General features: G+C 41.1%; 1 protein-coding gene across 1 annotated transcript; it reads left to right on the top strand.

Moving 5' to 3' along the window:
• Nucleotides 1-269: 269 nt before the first annotated feature.
• Nucleotides 270-11602, top strand: ATP6V1G3 (ATPase H+ transporting V1 subunit G3). The gene is made up of 3 exons (XM_032118592.1): nt 270-540; nt 7876-7976; nt 11161-11602. The coding sequence occupies exons 1-3, from the start codon at nt 459-461 to the stop codon at nt 11332-11334; spliced, it is 357 nt and encodes a 118-aa protein (XP_031974483.1). The 5' UTR covers nt 270-458; the 3' UTR covers nt 11335-11602.
• The last annotated feature ends 15956 nt before the right edge of the window (nt 11603-27558 follow it).

Genomic DNA, 27558 nt, shown 5'->3' with positions numbered 1-27558 from the left:
CAAAATCAATTGTTGACTGAGCCTGATTCTTCACTTTGAGGGGAACTGTTATTAAAAGGAAATGCCAAGAAAATATTCTTTTCCCCTCAGTTCCTAGACAAGATTAACTGTATTCTGCTTCAGAAATAAGATTCTAAAAAAGAAAAAATTCCCCATTAAACTACAAGCCATTTGAAGAGTTCTTTTTTTCCCCTAGTGTGTTAATCAGACACTTCAAGTTCTCTGTGACCCTGAAGAGAGGAGAACATTCCTTTCAGCCTCACTGCTGTGTTTTTCCGACTGCACTCCCAGATCTGTGCTCCCAGCAGCAATCCAGGCACAGCTGGCTGGGTTGGTACAATCTGGAAGCTTGTTGCAATAACACACAGAACAAAAAACACAAGGAAGAGCCTGGCAGCTGTATAAAACTCCCTCTGAGCTCCAGTCTCCACAGAAGTTCACCAGCCCCAGCAATCAGCATGACCAGCCAGTCTCAGGGAATCCAGCAGCTTTTGCAGGCAGAAAAACGTGCCAAGGACAAACTGGAGGAAGCCAAAAAAAGTAAGTAGCTGGCCTGGTTTTACTGTACTTCTCAAATGCAAGCCCTTCAGAATTACAGTAGCTCACAGAAAAAGATTACTTCATCTGTGTACATGTACTAGTGCTGCGCCTTGACTGCAGCCAGGCATTTACTCAAACGTGAACGTTCAGAGTTTGCTTAGAATCCCATGTGCTTGTGTGTACATGTACATGTGCCTTACTACATTAAAAAAGATTTTCTTTGTTATATTCATCCTGTCAGCTGCATTTGTTCTTCCTTCATCTCAATGCCAATAATGTCATTACTGCCTTGCTATTTAAACTAAAATCCTGTGTGCCTTTGGCTGCCAGTTCTGGAGGACCAGACTCCAAACTCTTTATTTTTCTTTATAGGTCTTGCTAAAATTTTTCAGTGTTCCTCTTTACTTGCAAAATTCAGTAACTTGTCTCCTAGTTGAAGCTGGGCTTCAAGAATGTATATGAAAACTAAGGGGAGACTTTGGGACAGTGATCAAAATCAGGTAAAATCTCGAGCACTCTCAGTACTGTAATAGATCATTCACAGAAGTTTTATTACATGGTACAAGTAATTATTCTCCTGAGTGCAGGTAACAACCACGTGAGTCATTGACCTGCACTAGCCCTGAAACATTAGTACTGTTTTCTGGAGTGATCTTGCTTTAGAAACCAGCAGCAGGAAATAACGCTGTGCTGCAGAATGCGAAGAAAATGCACGACAATGATGTCATGTGGAGCAAGAGTGTGATTAAAGGAATATATGTTGTTTTCCAGGGAGGAATGGAAGCTAAACAGAGTAATTTGTGTAGTTTCCATATTCCTTCTACACATGAATCAGCATTGTTGTGTGCTCATTAATTTTTATCAATTTGTACAGCAGCACACAAAAATAAGTAGAAAGGCAAGTCCCCTCCCTAAGCACCCAGCCACTGCCTGTGCCTTGCAGACACAACAGAGATTAAAACAAATCCCCTCACCTTCATAAAACAGAACTCTCTCAGGCAGAAACTTGAAAGCAATGGATAGTTAAGTAGTGTTTTGACCTCTTATACGGCCAAACCAGGAGCTCTGGGAGGTTTTTCCCTTCTCATGCAGGGCAGAGGAAACACACTGCTCCTCCTACCCAGAGAGCACATGATCCAGAAAGGCATAGCCCCAGTGGAGGGAGAGGGAGTTTGGCCTGAACACGGACTGCAGAATCAGGCCTTTAACTGTGATATCTTGAAGTGAATTACCCTTTCCTTTTAGGTTTAGAGGGGTTTTTTTTCCTTAATTTCATTTGGGTTTGTTTTTAAAACCAGAAGAGTCACTTTAGCTTTTCCTTTAACAGGCAGTTAAAAGGAAGCTTCATAAATTAAGGAACTCCAAAACTGAAAAGAATCATTATAGCATAAAAGTGATGACCAAAGCTGAATGTCTTGCAGAATCCAGACACAGTTATGGATGCATTTACTCTACTCTGCAAAAGACACACTCCCTTGTCAGCACCTCATCCTCACTTGGAGTGCTTGTGATAAGCACAAGGTTTCATACAGATAAAGTATCTTCAGAGCCCTCTGAGTCAGAAACTTGAATTAAACCCCTACCAATGCTTACCTCAACACTAACACACTGGTAGGAGTTATTAACCAGCTACAGAAAAACAGCTATTAAGAATTTTGCTATCAGTAAAATTATTTATAGTGAAAATAAATCATCACTATGGCTTTCTTTTCTACTACTTTTAAGGCCAGAATTTTCTTGTATTTACAAAAATTGTTAAGGAAAATTAAAATATCAATTCACAAATTTAAACATAAGAAAACAACTCAATGACTGTGAGGGAGGAACAGGCTGCCCAGAGGCTGGGGAATCTCCATTCTCAGACGTTCAAAACCCACTGGATATGGCCTCAATCAAGCTGCCATTGCTCCCATCAGGAAGTGTATCCCATAGGATCCTTCCAGCCTCAGCAGTTCAGTGTGATCCGATGAAAAACCTCAAGAATTTCAGAAAGATTTTATTCCTAGGTAGACCATATCAAGGGCAAACAAATAAATAAATCCACCCTGGATTTTGTGCTAAACCACGCACTATAGGTAATCTCTACAACCATTATATTCAACATTGCAAGAATTGCAGTGAAGCTACAAAATAAAGTTTAAAATTTCCATGTTGTCCCTAATTTCAGTATTTTTTATAGCAATGTCACTACACCACCTTAGGTAACTGACTATGCCAGCATAATTTAAAATACTGTGGGACAAGGACAAAAGGGATTCTTTGAGAGGCAAATCTGGCTATGCTAAATTGGGATTACTTCAGCAGTCTCTTCCCCACATTGATTCTGCAGTTAGATCAAAACAAAGGACTGCAGAGTTTGAGCATAAAAGCGAAGCCAAAAGGAAATGTATGAAATGCAACAGATCTGTGCAGTGCGATTGGTTGACCTGTGCACACACGTCTGGGTGAAACACGGGAGGACGTGCTACCTCACCCCCGAACAGCCAGCTCAGATCCACCCAGGACCAGTGTGGATCAGCAGCTGCTGCTCAGGGCCTGTTCTCTGCAGGTCTGGGCTGCCAGGGAAAGCACTGAACCCTTCCAGCCGTGCCACTGCTGCCCCAGCCCTATGACCTCCTTCGTCACCGCAAACAGGAACTGCACACCACCACTGTGCCCGAGTCTGGCTGCTGTGCTAAGACGGGGACATCAGCTGGCAGGCTGTTCACGAGACACACCCAGAAAAGGCATTTGCAAGGAAATGTGACTAGCAGAACTCCCTGATGCAAAGCCTTCGGTGTTTACAGTTGATACTCACATAACCAATCAAAATGTAGTGTGAACACGCATAATATTGTATATAAACAGGTAATGGGCCTAGGTTTTGCTGACATATGTGCAGTTCATAATGCAAAAGCCACTTTAAGTAACTGAAAAAAATTAGCAAATAAAATTAAATTGATACACACAAAGCAAAAATATAGTGCTAAAGCTCCTCTGTACATGCTTTTTCATACTTCTTGCTCAATACCCTTTATCCTGGCATGATGTCATTAGCTGATATCATTTATACCTGAAAAATTATTAGTAGTTTAATTAATTAATTAGTAAATGCACATGTGCAAGGCTGAAATTATTAAATTTATTAAACACAAGCCAAACCAGTCTGCAATCCTTTGGCCTTTTGAGCATGGTGCTGCTTTATCTATCATTTTTACTTTAAGCACAATTTGGATCCTGGAAATAACCGAGCATTAGCAGTGCCAAGACATCAATTCCTGAAAATCCTTTTGGGTAAAACAAGGGGAACAAATGTGTTGTGAACACTGGGCTTAGCAAAACTTGTTCTCCTATAGATTTTTATGTCTTCCCTTGAATTTCTCATGCCTAATAAAAAGAAAACTCAGATGAAAGATAATAGGAATCATATTAAAACAAAATTAATCAAAGTAAGATATTGTAAACAGAATTATATCCATGGAACTCTCTTGGATAATATCCAAGACATATTTTATCTACTGAGAAAGCTGTACATAATGCTTAGCTGCCTCTATTCTATTAAAAGTACAAAATAGTTTTTTCAGAATGCACATCCCCAAATCCCATTTTCCAGGCAATTTAGCAAAGACAACTGTTCTATTTTAAGAAAACATGATTAATTTTTGGCAACTTCTTCAAATGACTTGATTTCTATGCAGAAATTCAGCCTAGATGATATGTTTGAAAACCAACACCCATTTTAGCATTGCAGTTTTGGAAAGTAAGATAACTTAGTGTTTGAACAAATTAGAATGCAACATTTTTGCCTCCTACTGTCTTTCTTGCAAGATCTAAAAAACTCGAACAACCTAAAAGACACCAGTTCTTGTGGATCTAACCAGAGCAAGGTGTTTCATTAACATCATAGAAATACCTAGAAAGAAGAATATAGCCTTTCTCCATGCTAATAACACCTTCCCATGTTGGGCAAGAAAATCCCATACAGGACTGGCTAGTCACAGCAAGCTTTTTAGGATTGGGCCAGTTTAACACAATGCCTAAGAATTTTTTTATAGGCTGTGGACAAGGAAATCATGCATAGCACAGCTGCTTTGCTGCTGCCCATATTCAAGTCGGGAAAGAGGGACAGAGGGCCAGCAGCAAACCTGGTCCCCACAGCGTGACCTTTGCGGCAAAAATCTCTTCAAACTTGGGGCTTTCTGCACCTCACCTCTATGATCCTGGAGGAAATGTCATTGGGCCAGGCTGGTTTGCCCATCCTCCTGTATTTCTTGCCCTCTTTTTGCACGATTTTGGCTGAATTTCAGTGTCTTCCACCCTTCAGTGTGTCAGGGTTGATTTCAGCCTGGCTGTGCTCTGCAGAGAGCCCAACCCAGCAGATCAGTAAGGCTTTGAAAAGGCAGTCCTGTATTGCACAGCTATGGTAGCAGACAAGTGGTTAACAACAGACTGATTAATTAATTTTGGTTTGTCTCTAGTGGAACAGCAGGTTAAGCTCTAGTTTGTGCTTAACTTAATCAGGTGCAGCATATGCACCATCGCATATGTTGGCAGTTGCCGATTCTGTCCACAATGTTGTTGAACTAGCAGTAATTTACTCACAGCTTTTCCACTTAATTAAATAGGAAGCAGCAGGTTCCTGCTGTACCAATTCTTAAGGCATCATGGAAAAATGAAATGGCTGCCACCCTACGGTGACACCCTATGTATTGTGCTTACTCCAGAGCACTGTCAAGAGCTGACACGTATGTATGTATGTACTCCTCGGTTCACCATCTACATTGTCAGAGGCAAGGGAACTGTTGTTTTACAGTAAATCTCTTTCCATTTTGTACATTTTAAATGGATATATTTATCTATCTGGTGGCCAAATATGCAACATATTTACTACAGATGGCCCCCCAGATGGAATTTGAAATTAAAATCCCACTGATTTTGAAATAATTTAATTTGCTATAGAGATACAGTTCCTCAGCTGGTGAAATTGGCAAAGCTTCATCGTAGTCACTCCCCCCGACTGCCAGCTCCAGAGAATCACCCCCCGGCTCCACTCCTACAGAGTGGAAACTCTACAAAAGGCTGATCAGCTCCAAATTTGGAAAGGAGAATAAGGGAAACTTCAAAATACAGACCTAAACCTGGTTCCAAATTTTGTTGTCCAGACTTAACGTCAGGCTCTTACACAGATCTGTCAGTTCACTCATCCTGGTCCCAATACTTCATACAGTGAGTGGTAGAAGCTGGGAGAAATCAGCCTTTATCAAAGAAATACAAACTAGAAAAGTACCCACTAGGTTTTAAACAGCCTCTCTCCCCTTTATGCATAAGCACAGTAGCTCAGTGGCAGAAGGACTCTGAGAAATATAATTTACCACACAAGAGAGCCCTGCACTGATAGACTGGGGGTCAGTAAAGCTATCTAGTTCCCCAGCAGGCTGCTCCTTCCTGTAAAAAGCCTGTATACAGTGCCACCCCCGAGGTTCCACAATAAGCACACCCACAAAAGCCAACAGTCTAGGAATCAAGACTTAAAAGGTAATCCACATTTCATGCATCTCTCTGCTTCTACTCACCCATCTGCAGATAATTATTTTGGAAGGAGCCATCAACTGGTGAAGTCATTTCCTGCTGAATCAGGTATTTTGCGCAGGCTTTTGCAGAATCTCAGATGTATTAGAACAAACAGTCTTCCTCCCAAGCTTCAGCTTCCTCATTGTGCCATGCTCAGTGGAAGCAAGTTGTTATATGATACACCTGATAAGGCTTCAGAAGCCCAGCTCTGGTGTAACCAATCCAGTGGAACGGCTCGGAGGAAACAAATCAGAAATATTTATGTTCCTCTTCCTAGCCGAGGCAGAGAATGTTCCCTAGGATTTCAGGAAAGCAGAAAAGGTATCTTTTGTCTTCTGTGCTTGAATTGAAAGCTCAAAAAAAAAAAAAAATACAAAGGTTCTTATTGCTCAGTGATGTTAAATAGGTTGTTACAGTAAGTAAATAAATCAATGTGCCACATGAGATCAAGATGGCTCATTCAGCTGCCTAGGCCGCCACTCTCTCATTCTTGTGATATCCTAATTTAAGCAACTAAGCAGTTTTTCAGCCACTGAAGATACTGCTCCTGTTAAGAAAGGGAGCAAGCTTATTCCCCCCCTCCTAAAATTCTAGCTGTGCAGCAGAAAGAGACCCCAAAAATCAGCACCAGCCCAGATGTCTCAAGTATAACATATCAAATTCCATACAAGAGGTTTACAGTTAGAAAATTACTTTTTCCTCACAAGGTAGTGTAGCAGAATCCTGAGGAGATCCATGCAACTTTACTGACTTTATAAACGACAGAGAAGCCCATGGGGGTTTTATGACATGCTCACCAGCTCCTTCATGTAAAACCTTAAACATCACATTTCCATCAAACCATTTACTCTTATACTTTACATGACAACCCAACTAGATCCAGAAAGTACCTTATGCCCAGTCCTGAAATTACTTATGTGCTCTTGATTTGACAAGCCCATAGTGTTTTACCTAAAACAAAGTAACTATTCACAGCAAACAAAATTAGGTATGTAAACAAGCCTGGTGAGGAGGAAGACTCTGGTTTCCACTTCACCCTAAAATGTCGCCTTACAGACCACCTTCTAGTTTAAAATGAAAAGAAAAAAAAAATTTAATCCCTTTCATAGTTTCTGTATACTGGCAGAGAATGCCATTGACCTCCTCCTCTTAATCACTCACCTCTGCATTTAACAAAGGTTAGTGGAAAAGGGTGGGGGAAGAGAAGGACAAAGCCTGAAAGTTGCAACTCAGTTTGGTAGTGGTTAAGACATATCTTGCAGTATTTTGGAAATCTGCCAGCTCTAAGCAGAATCCAGTTGGTGTGGGATGAAGGGATTCTGGCAACCAATCAATACAGGAAATCTTACAGAATAACGTCTTTTCCCATCCATGACAACTAAAATCTGTTATCTGGCTGCTACTATTGCTGATGAAGAAAAGATAGATATTTATTTAAACACCAATCTGTGATTAGAAAAAAAGCATTTGTGTTGCGAGAAGACGTGTAGTTGCAAAAAAACTTCTGTTCTCAGCAAACCAAGAAGCTCTTCAGTTGTTGTGTGCTTCTGCACAGGAAGTTGGTCTCAGAAGATGGGTACTTGCATGACTGGCTAGCAGTCAAAAAGTATTCTAATTAAATCACTTTGTCTTTTCTGACCATTCTTGTGCAAATAAATCTGATGGACAAGACTTTCAGCAAAGTCAGTGTTCTACTCTGCCAGCTAAACACCTCCTATTTAGAGAGATTCATCTTTGGGGATACAGTGATGGTATGAAATAAGTGCCTCTTTCTTGCCCCTCTAGGAAAGGGTAAAAGGCTGAAGCAGGCCAAGGAAGAAGCCACAGCCGAGATAGACCACTACAGACTACAGAGGGAGAAGGAATTTAGAAACAAGGAAACAAGTGTAAGTTAGAAACCTGCATATGTTCTTTTCTTGTACCAATCTGCTCAATGGTAAACCAAATTGCTTCCAACAGTATTACATGGAGACTCCTGCAAACCAGTGTGGTCATACTGATTAAACACAGGGATTCCATCTAAAGTGTGTATATGCTTCATTTGGACTTTTTCACAGGCTTTGAATGCATTTGTAGAACAAATTGTGGACTTTCACCACTAAAATTGTCCAGATTGCATGTTTGGTTCATGCTTATGCTTTGAAGACATATGTCCCTTAAGGAAAATTACTTTTGGGTCCTCTTTCTACAACCACAGACAGACCTAGTTCCTGTCCTGAAACTGGGGGATTCAGTAAAGTGGATGTGTCAGTAAAAGCAAAGGTTTAAAATGTTTCTTTCCATTTCTGTTCCACTTCAGCTGTCTCTTTTAATTACATACAAGACTGCATCCTTTATCAACTGAAATCACCAAAACCTTGGAGTTTTTCACTATGTTTCTATAGTAAAAGTGATCTGACGGATATTTTCATATCTGAATAAAGCTGTTTTATACATTTATGGCATCTTGCATTTTTCCCTAGCATTTCCATCAAAGTTCACAAACCATTCCCTTTTTACCTGGTGACCTTTCTCTTACATTTTTGGTCTTGTTTTTTCCCCCAGCTTGTATCATGCAAAGGCAAGGAAAGTACTTGTGCAAAACAGCCACAAAAAGAAAAAAAAGCCTAAGAGGTCAAATAAAATCTGTTTTACAAATCTGTCATTTCAGTCACACTTCCTATAAAACATTTTCCAGCAGGGATCACAACCCTTAAGAACATCTGTACACACAAAGTCTCTACCATACCCTGCCAGCCCCCAGACACACCGTCACACAGGCAGGCCAGGTAGAACAGTCTCAAATGTACAATTTCAGATGTATACTGACACCAAAATAAAGTAACACCTCTAAAATTTGTTCATCTTCTCAGTCAAGCCAGACTTCTTGTTCTAGGTCTTGATAGCAGAAAAGTAAAGATGTTGCTTTGTTGTGAACTCAATTTTTTTGTCACAAGCAAAATTAAAGCTGCAGGAAAGGCCACTGTTTGTCGACTGAACATTTCACCTGAGCAGGACAGAGCACATATTGCTCCTTGAATGACAGGGCGTTGTTCAAGATCATTGCAGTCCTCCTCCATGTTCCCTGATCCATTATGTCAAACATTTATCTACCCAGACAAATGCCATCATTATTAACCTGTGTCTGCTAGGCAGTCAGGAGCTTCAGCAGAGCCGGTGCAGAGGGAACTCTGACGCCCGGATCAGTTTACTTTCCCAGGTATTTGGACACAGGTATTTTTAATTCTTTGTCACAGTCTCCTTTAAAGCCATTCTTCTTCTTACTTTGTGTTGCTTGTATCCAAACTGGAGCAAATTTTCTCATACTATGAGATGCTTCATATCCATCCAGAATTAACAACAGCAACAGAAAAATAACGATAGAGGTCAGAATGATAATATGCAAAATATTTTTTCAAAACATGCAAAATTTTTAGCCTGGATCTCAAACAAATTTTGCTAAAGTTCATGGGGTTTTCACTCTGGAGATGTGCAGCCTAGTTCTGAATTTTGTGGTTTCTGAGCCAATGTAGTATTTTAGCAGCTTTGAAATTACACTAGTGCAAAACCTGTATGGGCAAAATAAGGGACAGACCTTCAAGGTCAGCAGAAATCATAAACTATGCAGAGCATTGCCTTCATTCTGCAAGAAAAAGGTCTTCAAATTCAGAAGCAGAAAAAGAGGGAAAAACACATAGAGTAAGAATTTACTATCTCAAGTTACAATATTAGCATGAGCTGAGAGAGCAGGTCTGTGGAGGCTCTTCTTAAAATTATAATACTTTTCTTGAGACATTTCAAAAGTATTTAGTAGCTGGATAACATGCAACCATCTGGGATCTCTAGAAAGTTCTTTTCCCCAGTGGAAAAAATCAGCTCCATAAATTCAGTCTAAGCTGTACAACCTTTCCCACACATGACCCTTGCAACTTGTCTAAAAGATAAAATAAAGTGTCAGCTAAAAATATCTATTATGGAAAACTATAATCTTTTCCCAATACTTAGTATTATGTCTACAACCGACATTTCTTCCAAATTGAAAAGTGTTTTACGTGTGGATTATGGACAAATGCCTCACTACATTGACAGGTACTGGTAAATGCAACAGGGTAAGTGGCTTGTGCAAAAGATGCTTTTCCTTCTTCTAAGGACTAAGTTGGGCTAAAACCAGATGGAAAATAGAGTTAATGACCCCTCCCCTGTTTCTGGTCATGCTGTAGGTACCCCACTAATATATCACAGGTTAGCTCCACCTGCTAGTCCACCCCAGAGAACCACGGCAGGAACAAGAACAATATGTTACTTATTCCTTTCTTATTCTGCCAGCATGCAGAAATGTCTTCTTCTCTCCACATGGAATTCTTTAGCTGGAAACCAATTTCTCTGCTGGTATCTGAAGGACTTTTCCATAAGGGAAGAATTCAAGGGATGTTGGGGCAGTGAGGGAGGAGGGAGCAAAGTCACAGATTTGGAACGTGTGCATCTGTTTATAACATAACCTTGCTAAAATGTTCAGTGAGTCTAGAGTCAATTAAATTCTAAGCGAATGTCCTGATATTAACTGTGCCAGAAGCTGTCTGGTATTTCGCCAGATAAGAAAATGTAACATTAAAAGACCTTGTCTGAGGCCTGTTGAGGGTTATACATCACTAACTGCTGAAGACATTTCAAGTACTCTGAAACTGTAATTATGCATTTTCAGGAAGGTTTTTCCATGTTTGGTCCTTAGCTGCACTCACAGGCATTCTCAGTGAGGCCAAATGAAGCACACGGTGATAGAACTTAGCTGACTAGTCATTAAAATAGAAAACAAATTAAAATGAGCCATATAAAAGACAAAACACACACAACATTTTCCCTCAGGGAGCTGGGAAACTTTCATTGCATGGGGAGATTCCCATTGCTAATGAGCATATGAGAGTTGCTTTTAATCCTGTTTTTATGCACACAGCTCAACCCAGATCATACCCTTACTGTTCGGAAGCTCTGTGGTGTGTTTGTGTTATGCTTGTGCTACACGATGAAGAAAAGTACAATAAACATGGTCATATATAGCCTCTCATTTTGCTCAGAGGTCTTCTGCTTTTTCAGGTAATGGGCTCCCAAGGTAACTTCTCTGCCAAAATAGAAGAGCAAACAACAGAAGCCATCCGAAACCTCACAAGCAGCTACCACAGGAACATGGAGAGCATGATGAAAAAGCTCTTGAGCACAATATGTGACATCAGCCCTGAAATTCACCCAAACTTCAGACCTGTGGTTTAAGATTCAATGATGTGCTGTGTTCGTAAAAAGTAGCCTTCTTTCTTCATAGGCATAAATACTTCCTCATGTATTGTTTCTATATGTGTGAGAAAAAAAGAGCACGAAAGCCAAAAGCACACCATTCCACACAGGCTTTTGATGTGACAGGAATTATCCAGGATATCACAAGCATTTGTTGGAATATTGTTTCCTGTAGCTAAGCCCCTGTCATTTAGACAGGGGCAAATCAACAACAGCAGAATAAATGATTCTTTGACACTAGCAGGTTTTCAGTGGGAGTCTTTGTTCCTTTTGTCTTCTAAAATGTTCTGTACTTGGATGTTACGTTGCATAAAGTCTGTTTATCCCAATCTTTACTGTACTTCAAGTTACATGAAATAGAATATCACAAAAACTTAGAATAGAACATTTCTGCTTTCCCTGTGATACATGGAGTGGTCAGGTTATGAACCACACAGGAACCCTGTAGATTTTGGTCAAAAATATAAGTCAAAACATTTTCAATTTTTCTATGGTAATTTAAAGCAAAATATAGTTAACTTGTACAAAATTATGCTTAAAAGCCATACTCAAAGTATTGTCCTAATATTTAACTACACCACAAAATTTATATAGCTTTGTTAAGTCTGAAGAATGAGAACAGGCATAGTCATTATTAACAAAATTGCTATGGTGCAAAGCACAGAATGGCACTTCCATTATTATCTGTACAGTTACCCTGAAAGCTCAGGAATCCAGGGGCTCAAACTCTACACCAGTTATGCTAAATGGTACCTGAATCCACAGGTTGTTCACCAGAAATCACATCAGCTACAGCTCACTTCTCTAAGCGACCTTGGGTAATACTTTCCTCTGCAATAGCACAGATTTCCCTTGGAATAAATTCTGCTGAAGTTAGGAAAATACAATATGATCTGTGTTCTCAAGGTGAAGCTCGTTCAGTCTGATGGGATGAAGCTGATGGGAGGCACCGATGAAGTGGGGATCTGACACACACCTGGCACCATGAGCTCCTTTAATGCCTTGTCTCCACTACAAAATTACACCAAATTAGAAAAGAAGCTTGAGAAATTGCAATGACTAGCAAACAATAGCCATGATTTTCAGTCCACATAGACGCAGACAAATCATTTCAATTTCACAGCAGCTAGTCACAGGCAATCTCCTGTTCCAGCAAGGTTTACACAGCTGACATGCTGTCATGTGTAAAATGACCGTAAAGCTGTAGTCAACCTAATGTCAGCAAACATGACTCCTCAAGGCTGTGCCTGGATACTACATAATCTCCAAGCCCTGATTGTTACAGTCTCCTGTGCTTGATTATATTCTCTGGGAACCCAAGGATGCTGAGGATTGGGAAAGAAACTGGAAATCCTATTGACACCGGCTGAAAGGCTCATTTATTTAGGAGCGCTTTGAACCAAGCTGCGATAGGTTTTGATTTACTGAGGGGATGAAGGCACTCCAGTCCCAGCCTGTGTGCAGGACCCAATGCAGGCACCTTCCTGCACAGCTTGGGGCAGTCAGGACTGCCTCATTGCCCGGGGGCACGTGCCTCCAGCTTGAGCCATGGCTGCAGTCCCAGTGCAGCACTCAGCTGTGAAACACAGATCTTCTGTGAACTTAAGCAGTCACCAAGGTGGGCACTAACACCTCACAGGGTCTCACTGCAGTGCTCAGGACTGTTTTCCTTTCCCTCTGGGCTACCTCAGCACTCTTGCCTCCAGCTATTACTTCTAAACATACAGAAATGTTGCAGGTTCAGCTGCAGAACTAAAGCAATGGGACTTCCATTGCCAGCTGTGTGGGATAAAACACACACCCCCCTGTATGGTGAGAGCAGAATTGCCACAGCCTGGTGGGCAGCAAAATAGAACAGCAGCTTCTCAGGAGGCAGCCACCCAAGTTACATGAAATAAAGGTTTGTCTTCCTTGTTACCCTACTTCATTTTATGACAATCCCTCTCTCCCTCATTCTTGACAAAATCTGTCTATTGTCACCAACTACTTCTCTTACAAAGCTTTTAAGGCTGTCTGTACCCTTCTGGTCCTAAGGGGCACACACACATCTCTTATTTAAATATCCTCTGTCCTGCAGTCACAGCTATGTCCTGCCTGTATCCTTGTTATCATCTGCATACCTAAGGTACACTCTGAGTCTTAGGTTCTCAAACTTTTTTGGACATGATTATGTTCTTGAACTCTGGCTAGTCCATGGCTACAGCTCATGAAAAAGGAATGAATTTGATATGATGAGGTCTTTGATCTTGACATATAAATCTGAGAGCTTTAGCACTGAGTAAATACTCTCTTCTACATTCAGTCCTTCTGGACAGAAAAAAATTGGTCATACCATTACTTTTAGATGTACAGAGGTAAGGGTCAAATTAGACTTTATAGAATTTGGCAAGATACTGGGGTTTTAAAGGAAGAGTGTGAAGTACCAGCTGCAGCAATGGAATATCGAGGTACCAATAAATGCTGAATTTATCAGTGCTCAAAACACCTTGTATGTGACAGTTACATACTCATGGTAATGGCAAATAATTGTTCCATGCAAAAGAAAAAGAAGGATGCGTAATTTCAAAATGTTTTTAAATGCTTAAAAGATGACTGAATTGGCAGTCATCTACCGGAGATGATTACAAATGTCCTTTCAACTCCTGGGGATATTCCCACACCCAAGGGAGGCCCCAGTCCTCACAGTGCCCTGGCACTAATTATTTATTACCTAATATGCACCAACGCAGTTGCCAAATAAAATGACAACTCTCACATACCACAACACAAACATATTTTAAGAAATAAAAAGCCACATATAGATAGCACTCATACCAGTATAAATCCTTCTCTTTTGTTTCAAAATTACCATTGAAATCAACTGTAAAACTTCCAGTGTGAGATATTAGGACTGAAACAACAAACTTGAGTTTCTTAGATTGGCCCAATTCTTCACTGGCTTACAAGAGAGGGGTTAACAAGGCTTTTCTGTCTGGAAATAAAGAGCAGTTTTAATCAATAAATTCTAAATCCACTGATTAAAGTATCTCAAATAACAACTAGTGGAAAAGGCCATACCAGTGGAAAGTACAAGAATTCTTTTATACAACTCATGGCAAGGATTGGGCTGAATTTCTCTGGCTGTTCTCCCTCAAAATTCTCCTCTGAGTTATAATATATGAGGACCTAGTGATGTGGTTCCCATTCATGGGTGATGAGGGAAGATCTCTGAACTCATGCCAGTAGGACAGAATATCTTTCAAGTCTAAATAAAGTAAAATGAAACAAGACATGAAGAATTAATACTATGCTCTATGTTGAAGCTGTCTACTGACTTTCCCATTAATTTCTGAAGAGTTTGAAAGCCGAGGTTTAGGAAATCAGAACCAGATGTTAATCCATTACATGGATTATGATATTAACTGAAATTTTTCCATATTAAAACATACTTGGAAGTTCATACAATCTGTAAAACATAAGTTGTTCTTGTAAATCAACATATGTAGGGTATAAGTGTGTGTGTGTGAAGTTTTAACAGAACAAACATTTCGGTCCATGACTTAAAAGATTTTGTAGCTCCGGGGCTGTGAGGAATGTTTCCCTGTAAGTTGGGGCAGGATGACCTGCTGTTGCAGAGCTCAGGAGCCACCACAGACAAAGTGGGAAAGATGACTATGTGTTAGGATGTAACTATGTGTTGAGCATCGCCCCTGGAGCAGGGGGCTGTGTTAAACTTTGGGCTCAAATTTAGGCAGGGTCAGAGAGCAGACTGAGTCTGGGGCTGAAATATTAAGACATTGTTAGGCTATTAAATTATACCTTCCATCATTTGCAGTAGCAATGGATATTAGCAATACTGACAGGCAGGTAATACTGCCATCAATGAAGACATGTCAACAGTAACAGTTCTTAGAAAGAATGAACCTTGCCTCTGTGGTCCATTAATGAAAATACATTCTGTTCAACTGCAATTTCTCTTAATTAGATGCATCTTTCAGCTATGGATTTAGTTTTTTCTCAAAATAGCAGCATGCAGACTAATCAAATGTTATCTAGACACAATTCTTCTTCAGTCTCAGCCAGAAGTCACGCTAGTACTCTAGGATGTCCTCACCAGAAGACTAACCCATGGGAATGTGGCATCTCATCATCATCTTCTCCATGCCCTAGGGCAAAAAACATGATCCTGATTGCCCAACAACTCAGTGAGGAGCCAGGTGCTATTGAAAATAAACATAAGGGGAGGAAAAGATACCGGGCAAAGGTTTTGGGGTGACAGCAGCAATTGCAGGTCTTTTCTGTTCCAGGAACCCCCCACAGCCACATGTTGATTAAGTAGGAAAATTGAGCATTATGTAAAGTTATGTTCTGCTTCATGTATACAATGCATATACTTCAAAATAATTTCCTCCAGCTCATCATTGAAATCGAGGGAATGCCTGTTACACAATACACGAGTGTCATATATTCCTGTCAGCTTTGCTGTGGCCTGTCCTTCACAGATTTGATTATTCCACATTTTATGGTAGCATAAGGCACTTCATACCCTAAGTCTTCCCCAAGGAATGTTAACGCTTGTTAGAAGTGCATGACCCAACCAGTACTACTACAAAACACTTGGAAAATGTTACATTGGAGTACTATTAATACACTCTATTGCACTTGCACTACATGACTGCATGTGGAAAATCTGATGACTTGCAAGCTTATTAACTTACCGCGATTCCTCATTGCTTTTATGAAAGATATGCCACAACTGAACTACCTGACCCTGGGTGATTCCTGAAACTTCTTCTGGCCCCAGATCTGATTTAATTCCAGGGACATCAGACTCCAATATGCTACCAAATTTCCATATCACTTTTGGAAATACAGGATTTTTGAGCAGAGCTGTGCTCCAAAAACAAGCTTTCCACAAAATATGCCAGAAAAATGACCTTAAAACTTGCTATTAAGTAGACCTTGCTTTAAGAAACACAGTATTTATAATTGAATTCTGTTGAAACAAACCAAAGAGCATAAATATTAATATAAAACAGATCATCAATGCCAATATAACCTAATTTGTATAACCTTCTCTATATATTTCATGTAAATATTTATTTAACAATCCTGTGGAACTGATTTATTGTAGAAAAGAGACAGATAGCTAAAGCCAGATATAGAACATAAATGTAATGTAACCATGTATGTGTCTTTGGCAAATAAATCTAGCATTTTGTGTTGGTCTCCTTTCCATGCAGACTTACTCATGGGAAATGAGCAATCCCATTGCTGGCAGTGGGATGACTCATACCTGTGCTTAAAATGAAATAAAGGTGAAGTGTGGTGGCAGCTCCGAGTGCAGAAGTGAGACATTGCAGCAAGGAAAGACTGCCAGGGCACGGTGGGTGCTCAGAATTGCTCCTGCCATGAATTCTTCTCCAAGGGTGTCTGCCCTGCACCTCACACCAACACTGCTGTTCTACCAGCCCATAACCACACCCTTGACTCTCCAAAAACATGGCTCCCCAAGCATCAGGAGGATACGTTTTACCTCTTACTCATGGTTTCCCAGGTGTTAGCAGTAGCAAAGAAGGTTTAATAAATTAAATAATTGTGTCTTATAACAGATTAACACTTCTTAACAACATAGCTACTAAGATCAGTTGCAAGGAAAAAAACTAAAGTATTGTTTCCTATTAACACTTAACTGCTCTGTCTGTATGTGCTATGGGTAATGTTTCTCATGGCACAGGCTGCTAAATCCATTCAGAGCATTTTCCCTAATGCCTTTTCCATTCAGCACTTTTCTCTTGGTTTTAAACAAGTCACCCACAAAAGTGACATTGAGACAATAATTTACTCCAAGGTGAAGAGGGTTTGCAGACTCTTTACCCATTTCCATAAGTACACCCATTTCCAGCTCCTACTAACTTGTACAATTTTGACTGATACATATATATGAGCATAAATACATCCCATATGTATCCTTTATTTTCAAGAATTTAAAGTAATTTTCATTATTCATTCAGTTTCTGGTTCTGATCATAATTATTTACCTACCTTGGAAAAATAAACAAAAACTACTTTCCTACTTGTTTGTGTCAAATTTAAGCCTGAATGATTAATCAGTTTCCACTTAATTGCTGCATAAAAGAGCCAATATTCACCATAAAGGATTTTAGACCTGACTGAGGAGAATAATCTCCAAAGCAATTAAAGGTTTCCTAGAAATGTTCCTTCCAAACTTTTGTTTATTGTAGAACTATTGTGAGAAAACCACTGAAGACTTGACTGTCAGCTGCTGGCAATCACTGGAAGTCAGATAATACCAACAGAGTAGCAAACAACACAGTTTAGTGAAAATCTGTGAGTGCTGCATCTGTCTCTGGCACTTTCTGTGCTATGCTGTTCCACAATATCCCAGCACGTCTGCTGCTCTGCTGATGCTATTGCTCCTATCTGAAACTAGATTCAGTAAGATGAACACCTTGTGATGGAGGGGGTTGCTAGCCTAACAAGGCACAAGAAAGATGATGTGCATGGTCACAGTTTGTGCCAGGTCTGTGTGCAGTCACTTCACTGCCCAAAATAGCCCACTGTCAATGACAAAGGCTGAAGGGTACACCGGGGAACTAAAGAGAAGCTCAAAGTGGGGGTGCCTCTCAGGAAAATTGGTACTTTCTGAGAGAACTTCCCATGAAAAGTTTTTCAATCAGCTCAAGCTTAAAATTGTGCTGCTCTATTATTTTCAGTGAGAATACCTTTAATAAAGAGAACTCATTCTGAAACACACCGTAATACCCTCTGGACCACAGTCTGCTTGAACAGAACAAATGGATACAGCCATGTTCAGTGAAACATGAAAATTTGTCACAGCTTTGATCTGCACAGAAATTCAGTAATTCCACAGTAAAGCATGGTGTTTAGAAATGATTCACTTGTTTGAGATGTGACTCGTTCAAGCACTAAGACCAATATTTATACTCTTTGGTGGTTAAGAAAGATGTCGTATTCAGAAGAAAATATGTTCTACGCAGAAGCATGTGGACTTGTCAGCAAACATTGAATGCAGTCATATATACTAATATGTTATTAATTGCTTTGTGGATAGTAAAATCAAGTCCCTGATGTACTTCAGAGTGAAAATATCTTTCCTCTCCTTGAAATGGAGAGCAAACTTGTATCCTACGTACGAACATGGATGCCAGCATTCCTCAAAATCTTGTCCAGCTTTTAAATTAAATTTGAGATTCATTCTCTATTACCACATGGAAAAGGTAAGATTAAATGTGTACTAGTTAAGACAGCATGCAATTAAAATTCAAAGCATTAACAAAAATGGCACCATGCAGTTTACAGTTGACTTGCAGACATAAAGTTTAATGAGCCTCTTTGTTTTCTCGCCCCTCTGCAACTGGTTCCAACTCTTTTAACTATTCCTTTGCCTTGTAAATTCAGGCCCTTGTGAGGTGAAGATCAGTGTGAAGGTGTGTGTAACCTAACAAGTGTGTCTGAATTTGTTTCAGTGCCCTGCTTCCCCTCAGCTGCTCATGTGAGACTGGAGCAGGCAGAGCACCAAGAGCAGCCAAGTGCAGGAGTCAGCCCAGAAAATTGGCACTGCAGCACTCACGAATGTTTGTGGAGAAAAGAACATCAGTGGTACATGCACAGGCATTTGCTGACCTTATAGGCTACTCCTGGAGTTCAGACTTCAGTATGTCTATGGAAGAGCCGGGAATTGAAAGAGCAATCTGAACACAGACCTATAAACGAGAGGAAGCACACTCCAACAGCGTGGGTTTGTGGGGGGTCCAGTTCTTGACTTAAAACCTCAGGCTACTGCCCTAAGAAAATTGCTAGAGGTGAATATCCAGCTCCTATGCACAGTGGGGGCTGTCACCAACCATTGGGGTACCCTGTATTTTTTGTGTATTTGTTCTAACACAAATGAGGCAGAGAAGATTTACAAAGATCGCACTGCTGACACGACTGAAAAACTTGAAGGCATCTCTCCATAATTCTATATACGGATTTCATCTGCCTTTCATGGGATCTCTGCTCAAATTAAGTATATCTTCCTCACCAAGGGAGTGCAGGTATGCTGTAATGGTTTGTTGGTTAGTCTTTTTCTCACAGCCACTAGCACCACTGTGAAGAGTGAAAAAACCCATAAACATAAGGCCCCCCAAAACTTTCCTGGCTTCTCACTTTCATCAGGCCAACATTTTCTCTCACACAAAATGCAACCTGCTTTTCTTTATGTCTAATGTGTACCCTAATTTATTCCCACCATAACCTCCTTAATTTCCACTTACCTTATGCATCCAACTTCCATTTTCCTCGAATTATTTTTCAAATAAGTCTCTTCATGCTTTTTCCTTCTCTAACAGGAATTCATCATAGACACATTGCTTCATTTTCCTTCACTACACTCCTGGTAATCCTACCAAAAGAGCATGGCAACTCTAAAACAAATTGTGTTATGAGGCTACTACCCAAGAGCATCTCAATTTCTTTGTTTTCTGACTTTCCTATTCATCTGTTGCCATGCTGTGCTACAAACTCCTGAAGACGGGAACCACCTACCCTTCTGACCTCAGCTCCAAGTCCCACCCTCACTGGAGTCCTGGTCCATGACTGTGGTACCCAGGAGTTATCAAACACCAACTATTACTATTAAACAACAGAGTTTGTATTGGGTTTGATACAACAGAATGACTGAGGAACATTTTAAATTGAGAAGCCATAGGTAATTCTAACTTGTCCCTCTTACACTCAGTAGAAAGCAAAAAATATTCCTTGTGTTTACCCCCGGGGTGGGATTAAAAAGGCACATTATAAAAAAAAATATCCCATTTGTATTGTTTTCACTGAAAGACTTTAATTTAACAGGTCTGACCTGGATTAAAAATAATGACCCTCCAAATTCCAAACATTCTTCATGTAAATACTGGCTGTCCATTTATAGTATAATTCAAGCCAGTTCGTAACTTGTAGCTGGCTCACCACCACCTGCCATTAGCAGCTTGTTCAGAGTTGAGCCTAATTGTACAAAGAGAGGAGGAAACCATCAAAGTTATTTCTTAACCAATCCATCATCTTTTATGCCCATCTCTAAGTGTGCCACTGTACTGCTGGTAGGCAGACTAATCTCTCAGATATATAAAGGGAAGGGACTGCTGCTTTACCGTTACTGCTGGCTAATCTTATTAAAATAACAATATGTATACAATAATTAGATGTCAGAAATAATGAGTGCTGCTCTAGTTCTATCCTCTCCTTTTTTTTATTAGACTGTATTTCAGGAGAAGGTGATCCGGGGGCCTCTAGTTCTGACCTTTATCAAGTATTCCCGAGATCTGCAGCTCAGCTTTTCTAATCTTACCTTGACTTCTCTTCAGTGACCCCCCGTTCCCCGTTACAGACTTCCCCAATTACCTCAATATTCACAGTATTCCCTAAAGCACCGCGACATGGAACACTATTATCTCTTATCTATTTTATCTGTTAACCTTAGGAACACCAGCAAGCTATTATGGCAATCACTGTGCTTACAGAAAAAGGACAGAAAAGGGGCTGTGCTTTAAAAGCATCCATGGAAAATGCTTTGCCATTTTGAAAATATTTTGTCTTTTCTTCTAAAGGAAAAATAACCAGATATTTCAGAAGCAAAGCCAAAAGTATCTCAATTAAGCCTCTCAGCTCTTCTGCATTCAGTGAAGTACTTATATTTTTTAAAGATGTCTCCCCTTGATTCCCACACATTTTCTATTGCTCACTCTTCACAGAGAGCCTGTCAAAAGACAACAGCCACCTGGGGATGGAGGTGCCCTGCATCTCTAACTCTAGCACCATACCCAGTTTTCCAGGTTGACTGCCAGGTTCTTAGGTTTGTGATGCTGTGCATCTGCCTGAGGATGAGAAACAAACTCCTGAAGAGCGGCTGCTTCAGGAGAAATAGATAGTTTGGGAGAGAAGGAGCAGTCAGCTCAGAAAAGACAGTAATAGCACGAGACAGCTGGAGGAAAGATCTGCAGGAGAAAAGCTCATCCCTGTTCATGTACCGTCAGTAGAACCAACAAATTATTTTTGTTTCCCAGTCAAAAGATTTTGGGCTTTTGGAAATCTAAAATTTAGAAATAACATATATATAGACAGCCAAGGTCAATTTTTCCCCAGTTAAAGGTGGTTTGTTTGTTTGGGTTTTTAAAGTTGCAGATCTGCCCATGTGATCATATTGTGTAATATTGCTGCTTCCAGATAAAAGGGGAAAAAATTTGTCTGCTTCTCAAACAAACTCGAAGCATACATTTTCATCTGCTGGTTTTGGTTACTGCTTTTTTTTAAAAAAAAAGGAAAAAACATAATCTTCCCTTTTTCCAAAAAGCTCAAAAAATTTTGAAAGCTATTTCTCAGTCTGAGGGGGGGATCAGGGGCAGAAGTATGTAAATGCTCTGAGCACAGGGGCAAGGAGAAACCCTCTGGGCTCCACTGTACTTTTGAAATGACATTTTGGAGGTACGGATCTTATTCTAGCTCCTGAAGAGACAGCAATATATGCCGAAGTAGTCGAGGCAATTTAGAGGTGCTGAGCTTTTCTGGTGAGGAAAAAAAATTCACGCATTTTGTGCTTTCCATGTTTAAAGATGTTGTTTAATCACATAATTAAATTGTATTTTGAAAAGTAGCGCAGAATGCTATCCCCAATCAGGACTCAGTGCCAATTCCATCTCTAGTCAGCAGATGGCACCATGAATTCGTCAAACAGGATGGAGACCAGAAAATTATAAATTTATCCCCCCAAAAATGGGGACAAAAAAAAAAAAAGGAAAAAAGCATACACCCAACTTGACACACATAAAACAGGAATTAAATTCAGAGGGTGTAACTTTCCCCTCGTGCTACCCCTCCAAAAATACAACGGGCTGTGGAACACGCTGTGTGACACCCTGATGCACAAAGAGCAGCTACACCTATAGTGTCGCCAGCCTTGCCCTGTCACTGACCTACATTGTCTCGTGGCCTCCTGTGAGACTGGAAAAAAAACCCCAAATCTGAAACCATAAAAAAAAAAAATTAAAATAAATCCCAACTTTCCTTCTGACCTCCCCTTGCTCTGAACAGCACCTCTGGAGGAGGAGGCCTCCCCTGGGCTGAAAGGGGGACCCAGGAGCAACAGAGTAGGGAGCTCAGAGAAGCTGCAAGCAGAGCTGCAGATGCAGCTGCAGAGGCCAAGAGTACAGAGTGACAGGGGGTGTGGAGTTTACGCAGCGAACCACGGGCTGAGAGCAGGCAAGTGCAGAAGAGTTTGCAAGACTTTTTGTTCCACTCAAACAGCAAAATTTCTACTTGGAATTCAAAGGCTGGTAGAGGCAGCCTCCCCATGTCCCTCACCAGCACCCTACATCCCTGAAGGAGCACAGCACGAGCCCACAGCTCCGCTGCAGAGGCAGGAAGCTCCGCTCAAAGGAGCAATTCGGCATTTCTGGGTGTCTGCTCTTCCCCTGGCCCAGCCATGCTCATCCTAACCCCTGCTGGTAGGATAACTCTCCTGGCAGGCATGGAGCTGGCACCCACCTGGCACCCCTTCACACCCACTGGGCTCCTGCAGGGCTTCACTGGTGGGCACAGCGTGCCATGAGAAGGCGGTTCCTTGGCACACACGCCAAGGGATGTGCAAGATGTGCTCACCCCCAGAAAAAATCTGCTGCCTTAAATATGGGCTTCTCTGTGCTCTTACATATGAACAGTGAGTGTGAAAATCCTGCCTGTCCATCTGTTCCTTAAAGGTTTCTTTCTTTTGCTGCGTGTTAGAATTTCTCCCCAAATCTTCTTCAGTGGCACAAATCACATCAGTGACATTTATAGGTTAGGTAAATGGTATGCTGCTGACATCATCTAAGCACAGTAACAGGCACATTAGGTTGTCTGCGGATACCTTTTATGCTATGGACTTCAAGCTCCATTTATCCTGTTCTCAACGAGCAATAATTAAAATGTGCACTCACAGAAGTATTGCTCTGAGAAGCAACAGCCTATGCAAAAACCAGAAATTTTCCCAACAGAACAGAGCATTCAATCAACAGTTTCAATCATAGCACAGGAATGAAAACTCTGACGTATAAAATTTAGAGAGGAGAGCAGAACAACAGTAAAAAGATGAGCTTACCTTGCGTTGCATGGAGTCATCTTGTCTCAGGCCCAAGGAGCAGATGCTGTAAATTTTTACCACTTCAGACTCTGCATGTCTGGTTGTTGCAAAGTGATTTTTCTTCCTGGCCATTCCTTACTATTTTCCCAGCCTGCCTAGCAGGCACAACTCACGAATTACCAATACCTCGGCAGTGACACAATTGATTAAGTATGAGCAATACCAGCTTGGGTTTTGCATTCAGTCAGAGCTCTGTAATGGCAGCACAAGGGGCCTCGCTTGTTGAGCAAGAAGGGCTTTATGTCACTTGTCCCTAGAGCAAGGCACAAGTGATCTTGACGGAGAAGGCAGCGAACATACTGTCAGAAGCCATATTCGCAGGGAAAAGGCAGAACAATGGAGATTAAATGACAGGGCAGAAGCAAGGAATTAAATCATCCCCGAGGCTCAGATATTCCAGGCTTCCCCCCATGACACCTGCTAGAGGCACAGGGGAAGACCTGGAGCAAATCCCTGTGGAAGTCTTGCCGTCTGTACCAACACTCTCATGGAAAATCTGCAAAATCGCTTGTGGCTCTTCTAAAAATCATGGGCCTTACAACCTCATGTCCAGCTGCACACTCACTTTTCAGCCAGTTTCCAGTCTGAAAACTGGTCTGGAAAACAACCGTAGAATTGCTTTGAATCCAACTCTTTTTAACTCTTTGTGTCTGTAAAAAGCATAACTCCTGCCTACCCTCCTGCTGTACTAGTGTAGTTAACTTCCACATGGTAAAAAGAAAGGAAAATAATTGTTTGCTATAGCTCAAAGGAGGTTGTGTAGGCCACGTACACACTTCTAACTTGGTAATAACTCCATTCTTCCAAAGCACAGGAGGCACCCTGAACCCACACCTGCCCTTTCAACAGTGCACCCGAACCACCACAGCAGAGCCCTCTGAACACGAGCATCTTTTCTTTCAGATGTGCTTCATGCTCTTCTGTGCTTACATGGACCCATAAAAGATATTTTGGCTGGGAAGACAGCAGTGAGAGATTTAGGATTGTCACCTGAGAGGCAGAACCACAGTTCCAGGCCTAGTGCCATGGAAAAACTAAGTTTTCCACAGACTGGGAAACTGTGAGGAGAAAGGGAAAACTAGAGGTCTGCTCTGTCTGTAGCAGCCTGATCATTCCATATCCTCCCAGACCAGAGGGAAGAGACCTTTTCTTCAGGCAGGAAGACAAACCCCTGGTCTAAGTCGGATGGAAGATTTAAACCCTGATATTGTCTTTCCCAGATTTGTGCTGGAAACAATTTAAATGCCTGTGCCAGAGTGAACAGCAGCATTTCAAAGTCATGGTAAATAAATACAGGATCCAATTATAGCAACTTACTGCTTCCTTATATTGAATAAAAAGCACTTCTGTGGAGCAATGCTTCAGGCTGGCTTTAAGTTTGCGAAGATCCTTGTTCCTTTTGATTTAGTAATATGTGGGGATGATGGGCACTGCTCACTTTACAGCTCTCTATGCCTGTTCCTGCTGGTGTGCAGCCATTACAGCCCTGCCTCTTCAGACCATCCCTCAGGTTGGTACAAAACTCAGGGATCTTGTGATCTGCTCTCAGCTCTGTCAGGGACATTGCAATGGTAATCTTGATTTTTTACTTAGCTTTTCGGTCTCTTGCCTTGCACTTAGTTTGCAAGATATCAAGGGCTGTGGGGTCTTAATAGAAACCTGAGGCCTCTAAACCCCACCAGTACAAAAAATAATCTTCAATGCCAAAAGAGTCTACAGGCCATGCTCAATGTCTTCACTAAAACAGCCTCCTGTGCCTGCTTAAAACAGAAGAGAAAATTACAAAACAGGAGCCACCACCTGCTTGGGAGTTGGCCTGAAATACACCAGCTGCAATTGCTGCTCTGCTCAAACAAGCAGCAGGCAGCTGATGTTACACAACTCAGTAACAAGGGGAAAGTGACCAGCAGCAATATTAACAAATTTACTCCATTCATTCACATTGACTTCATTCATTATCAGTATGGGACTGTTTCCCTCATACTTTTCTCCTCACCAAAACATGTTTCCCATGCAATTTTCTCCCAGTTTCAAGTTGGATACAAGCTTTTTAAAACTAGCTACTTAAAAGGAGAAAACTAAACTCTTTGGCACAGCTTTGGAAAATTAGCATCATTTGTGTCACTGGTAGGATATCATTAGGGATTTTGTTTAGTCAGAAGGGTTGTGTTTAGCCTAGTGACTGAAACACATCTTCGAGACACCCAGAGCACATGTCCCTCTGCAGAGCTTCTGCTTCCCGTGGGGGAGTTGTGAGGCTGGCACCCCCATGCTGCCACCACCACACCTCAGCAGAGAGGGATGTGCCTTTAGCACCACTCTATGGCTTTCTTAACTGCTGGTATTTCCAGTTTTCCTGTACCTGCAGCTGGCTGTTGTTTAGACAGCTTCTACAATATTGGAGAGTCACAATGACTGGTCTCGAGCCTGAAGCAGTATTTTCACTGTAAGCACTGCTGCTCAGCCCTTAGAAGTGGAGCTAAGTAATTCAGGGAGAATTTTATCTGACAAATGTAAACATGGTATGCATGAATTTCCATTAATATTTCACATGAAGAAAACAAGGCTGAATTCATCAGATTGCATTGCAATTTAGCCACTATCTCTGGTGATAAGCAACCACACCAAACCCACAACTCTCTTCTTCAGTTCCCTCAGTTTAAAATTTCCAAGGATATTTCTTTGTGAACAGCTTTTTGCTTGCTGGACCTTCTCTCAAGAGTTTACTTACATATTTTGATTCATAACTAAAGTCTGAAAAAGTTTTTTTAAAAAATTCTCTGTCTGCATTCCCTGCTCCAAAACACACAGTCCCTCCACAGCCCTTCTCAACCCACACTCCTTTCACCTCTGCAGCTGCCCTTGCTTTACTGTACCTCCTCTTGCAGGGCTGCACAAGGCACAGGAGGAAAGAAGTCACCTGGCAGCAGAGCCATCCACAGAAGATGATGGAAACAAATCCCACCGGCCTCAGCAGGCTTCAGATCTACCTGCTAGTAATACAACAACAATCCTCCAAAGGTACCCAGGCTGTGGAACAGCCAGGGGGTTGAAATATATTCACAAAACCATAGGAGCTCTCCCTCAGATTGGTACCAGAGTCTAGTGAATTCAACCTGAGAGGCATGGACATCTTCAAACTGTACACCTGCCAAAATTCTGCATTTCATTGCAAAGAGGCATCTAAGTGCTCAAATGTAACACTGAGCTAATGTCAGCATTAACCCAGAAAACACATAGATGCATAACAGCAATTTGAACTGATTTCAGAAGCAAGCTGAAAGTATCACACTAACAAAATGCACTTTATGGCCTAGTCCACACCTACTTTTAGACACCTCAGAGACCCTTAAGGGTTTGGGGCTTTTTTCTTTGTGGGGGTTGTTTTCTGGGTTTGCTAATATTTCATTTACAGGAAGGTTGAAGACTGTATGCCAATATATGCACTTGCACTATATTTCTTTAAATATGTTCCAGGAAATGCCATACTCATGAACTGCTCTGTAATGTAATCCTTCAGACTGGAGCAATTCATAAGATCCCAAGAACAAAAAAGCTTTTTCAGCAGGTATATTTAATCAGGAAGTGAGTACATGCCACATTAGTATCCCTCAGGGTTTCTAGTCCTCAACCCAGAGCATGGCCAGTTTGTTGTTTTGCTGGGAAAGCTGTCACAGGACAGACAGACTCATTAGAGATCCATTTCCACGTTCTCTGGAGTTTGGAGCAGAGGCTTTGCCATCTCTGCTCTAAGAACTTTATTGGTTGTAAACCAGGACAGACTTGAAGAAGAATTTTCAGCCCTACAGTCCAGAAAGTTCACAGTGTAAGAAGCAATTCACACCAAGGATAAACTGTGAAATGCATTTTTTAAAGTGTTTTATTACAATTTTTTCTTTGAGCCTGGTGTTGGAGGTAGATCTCTTTCCTTGACACAAGGCCCTTTGTCCCACAACCAGTGTAAGAGCTCCAGGGACAAAACTGCAAATTGGTTTCCAAGTCTGTTTTAGGAATGGCTTAACAAACAG

The sequence above is a fragment of the Corvus moneduloides genome, chromosome 9 (genome assembly GCF_009650955.1).
Source record: "Corvus moneduloides isolate bCorMon1 chromosome 9, bCorMon1.pri, whole genome shotgun sequence".
NCBI classification, from domain to species: domain Eukaryota; kingdom Metazoa; phylum Chordata; class Aves; order Passeriformes; family Corvidae; genus Corvus; species Corvus moneduloides.
The sequence above is the reverse complement of the archived record's forward strand: the minus strand, read 5'-3'. Positions and strand labels throughout refer to the sequence as shown.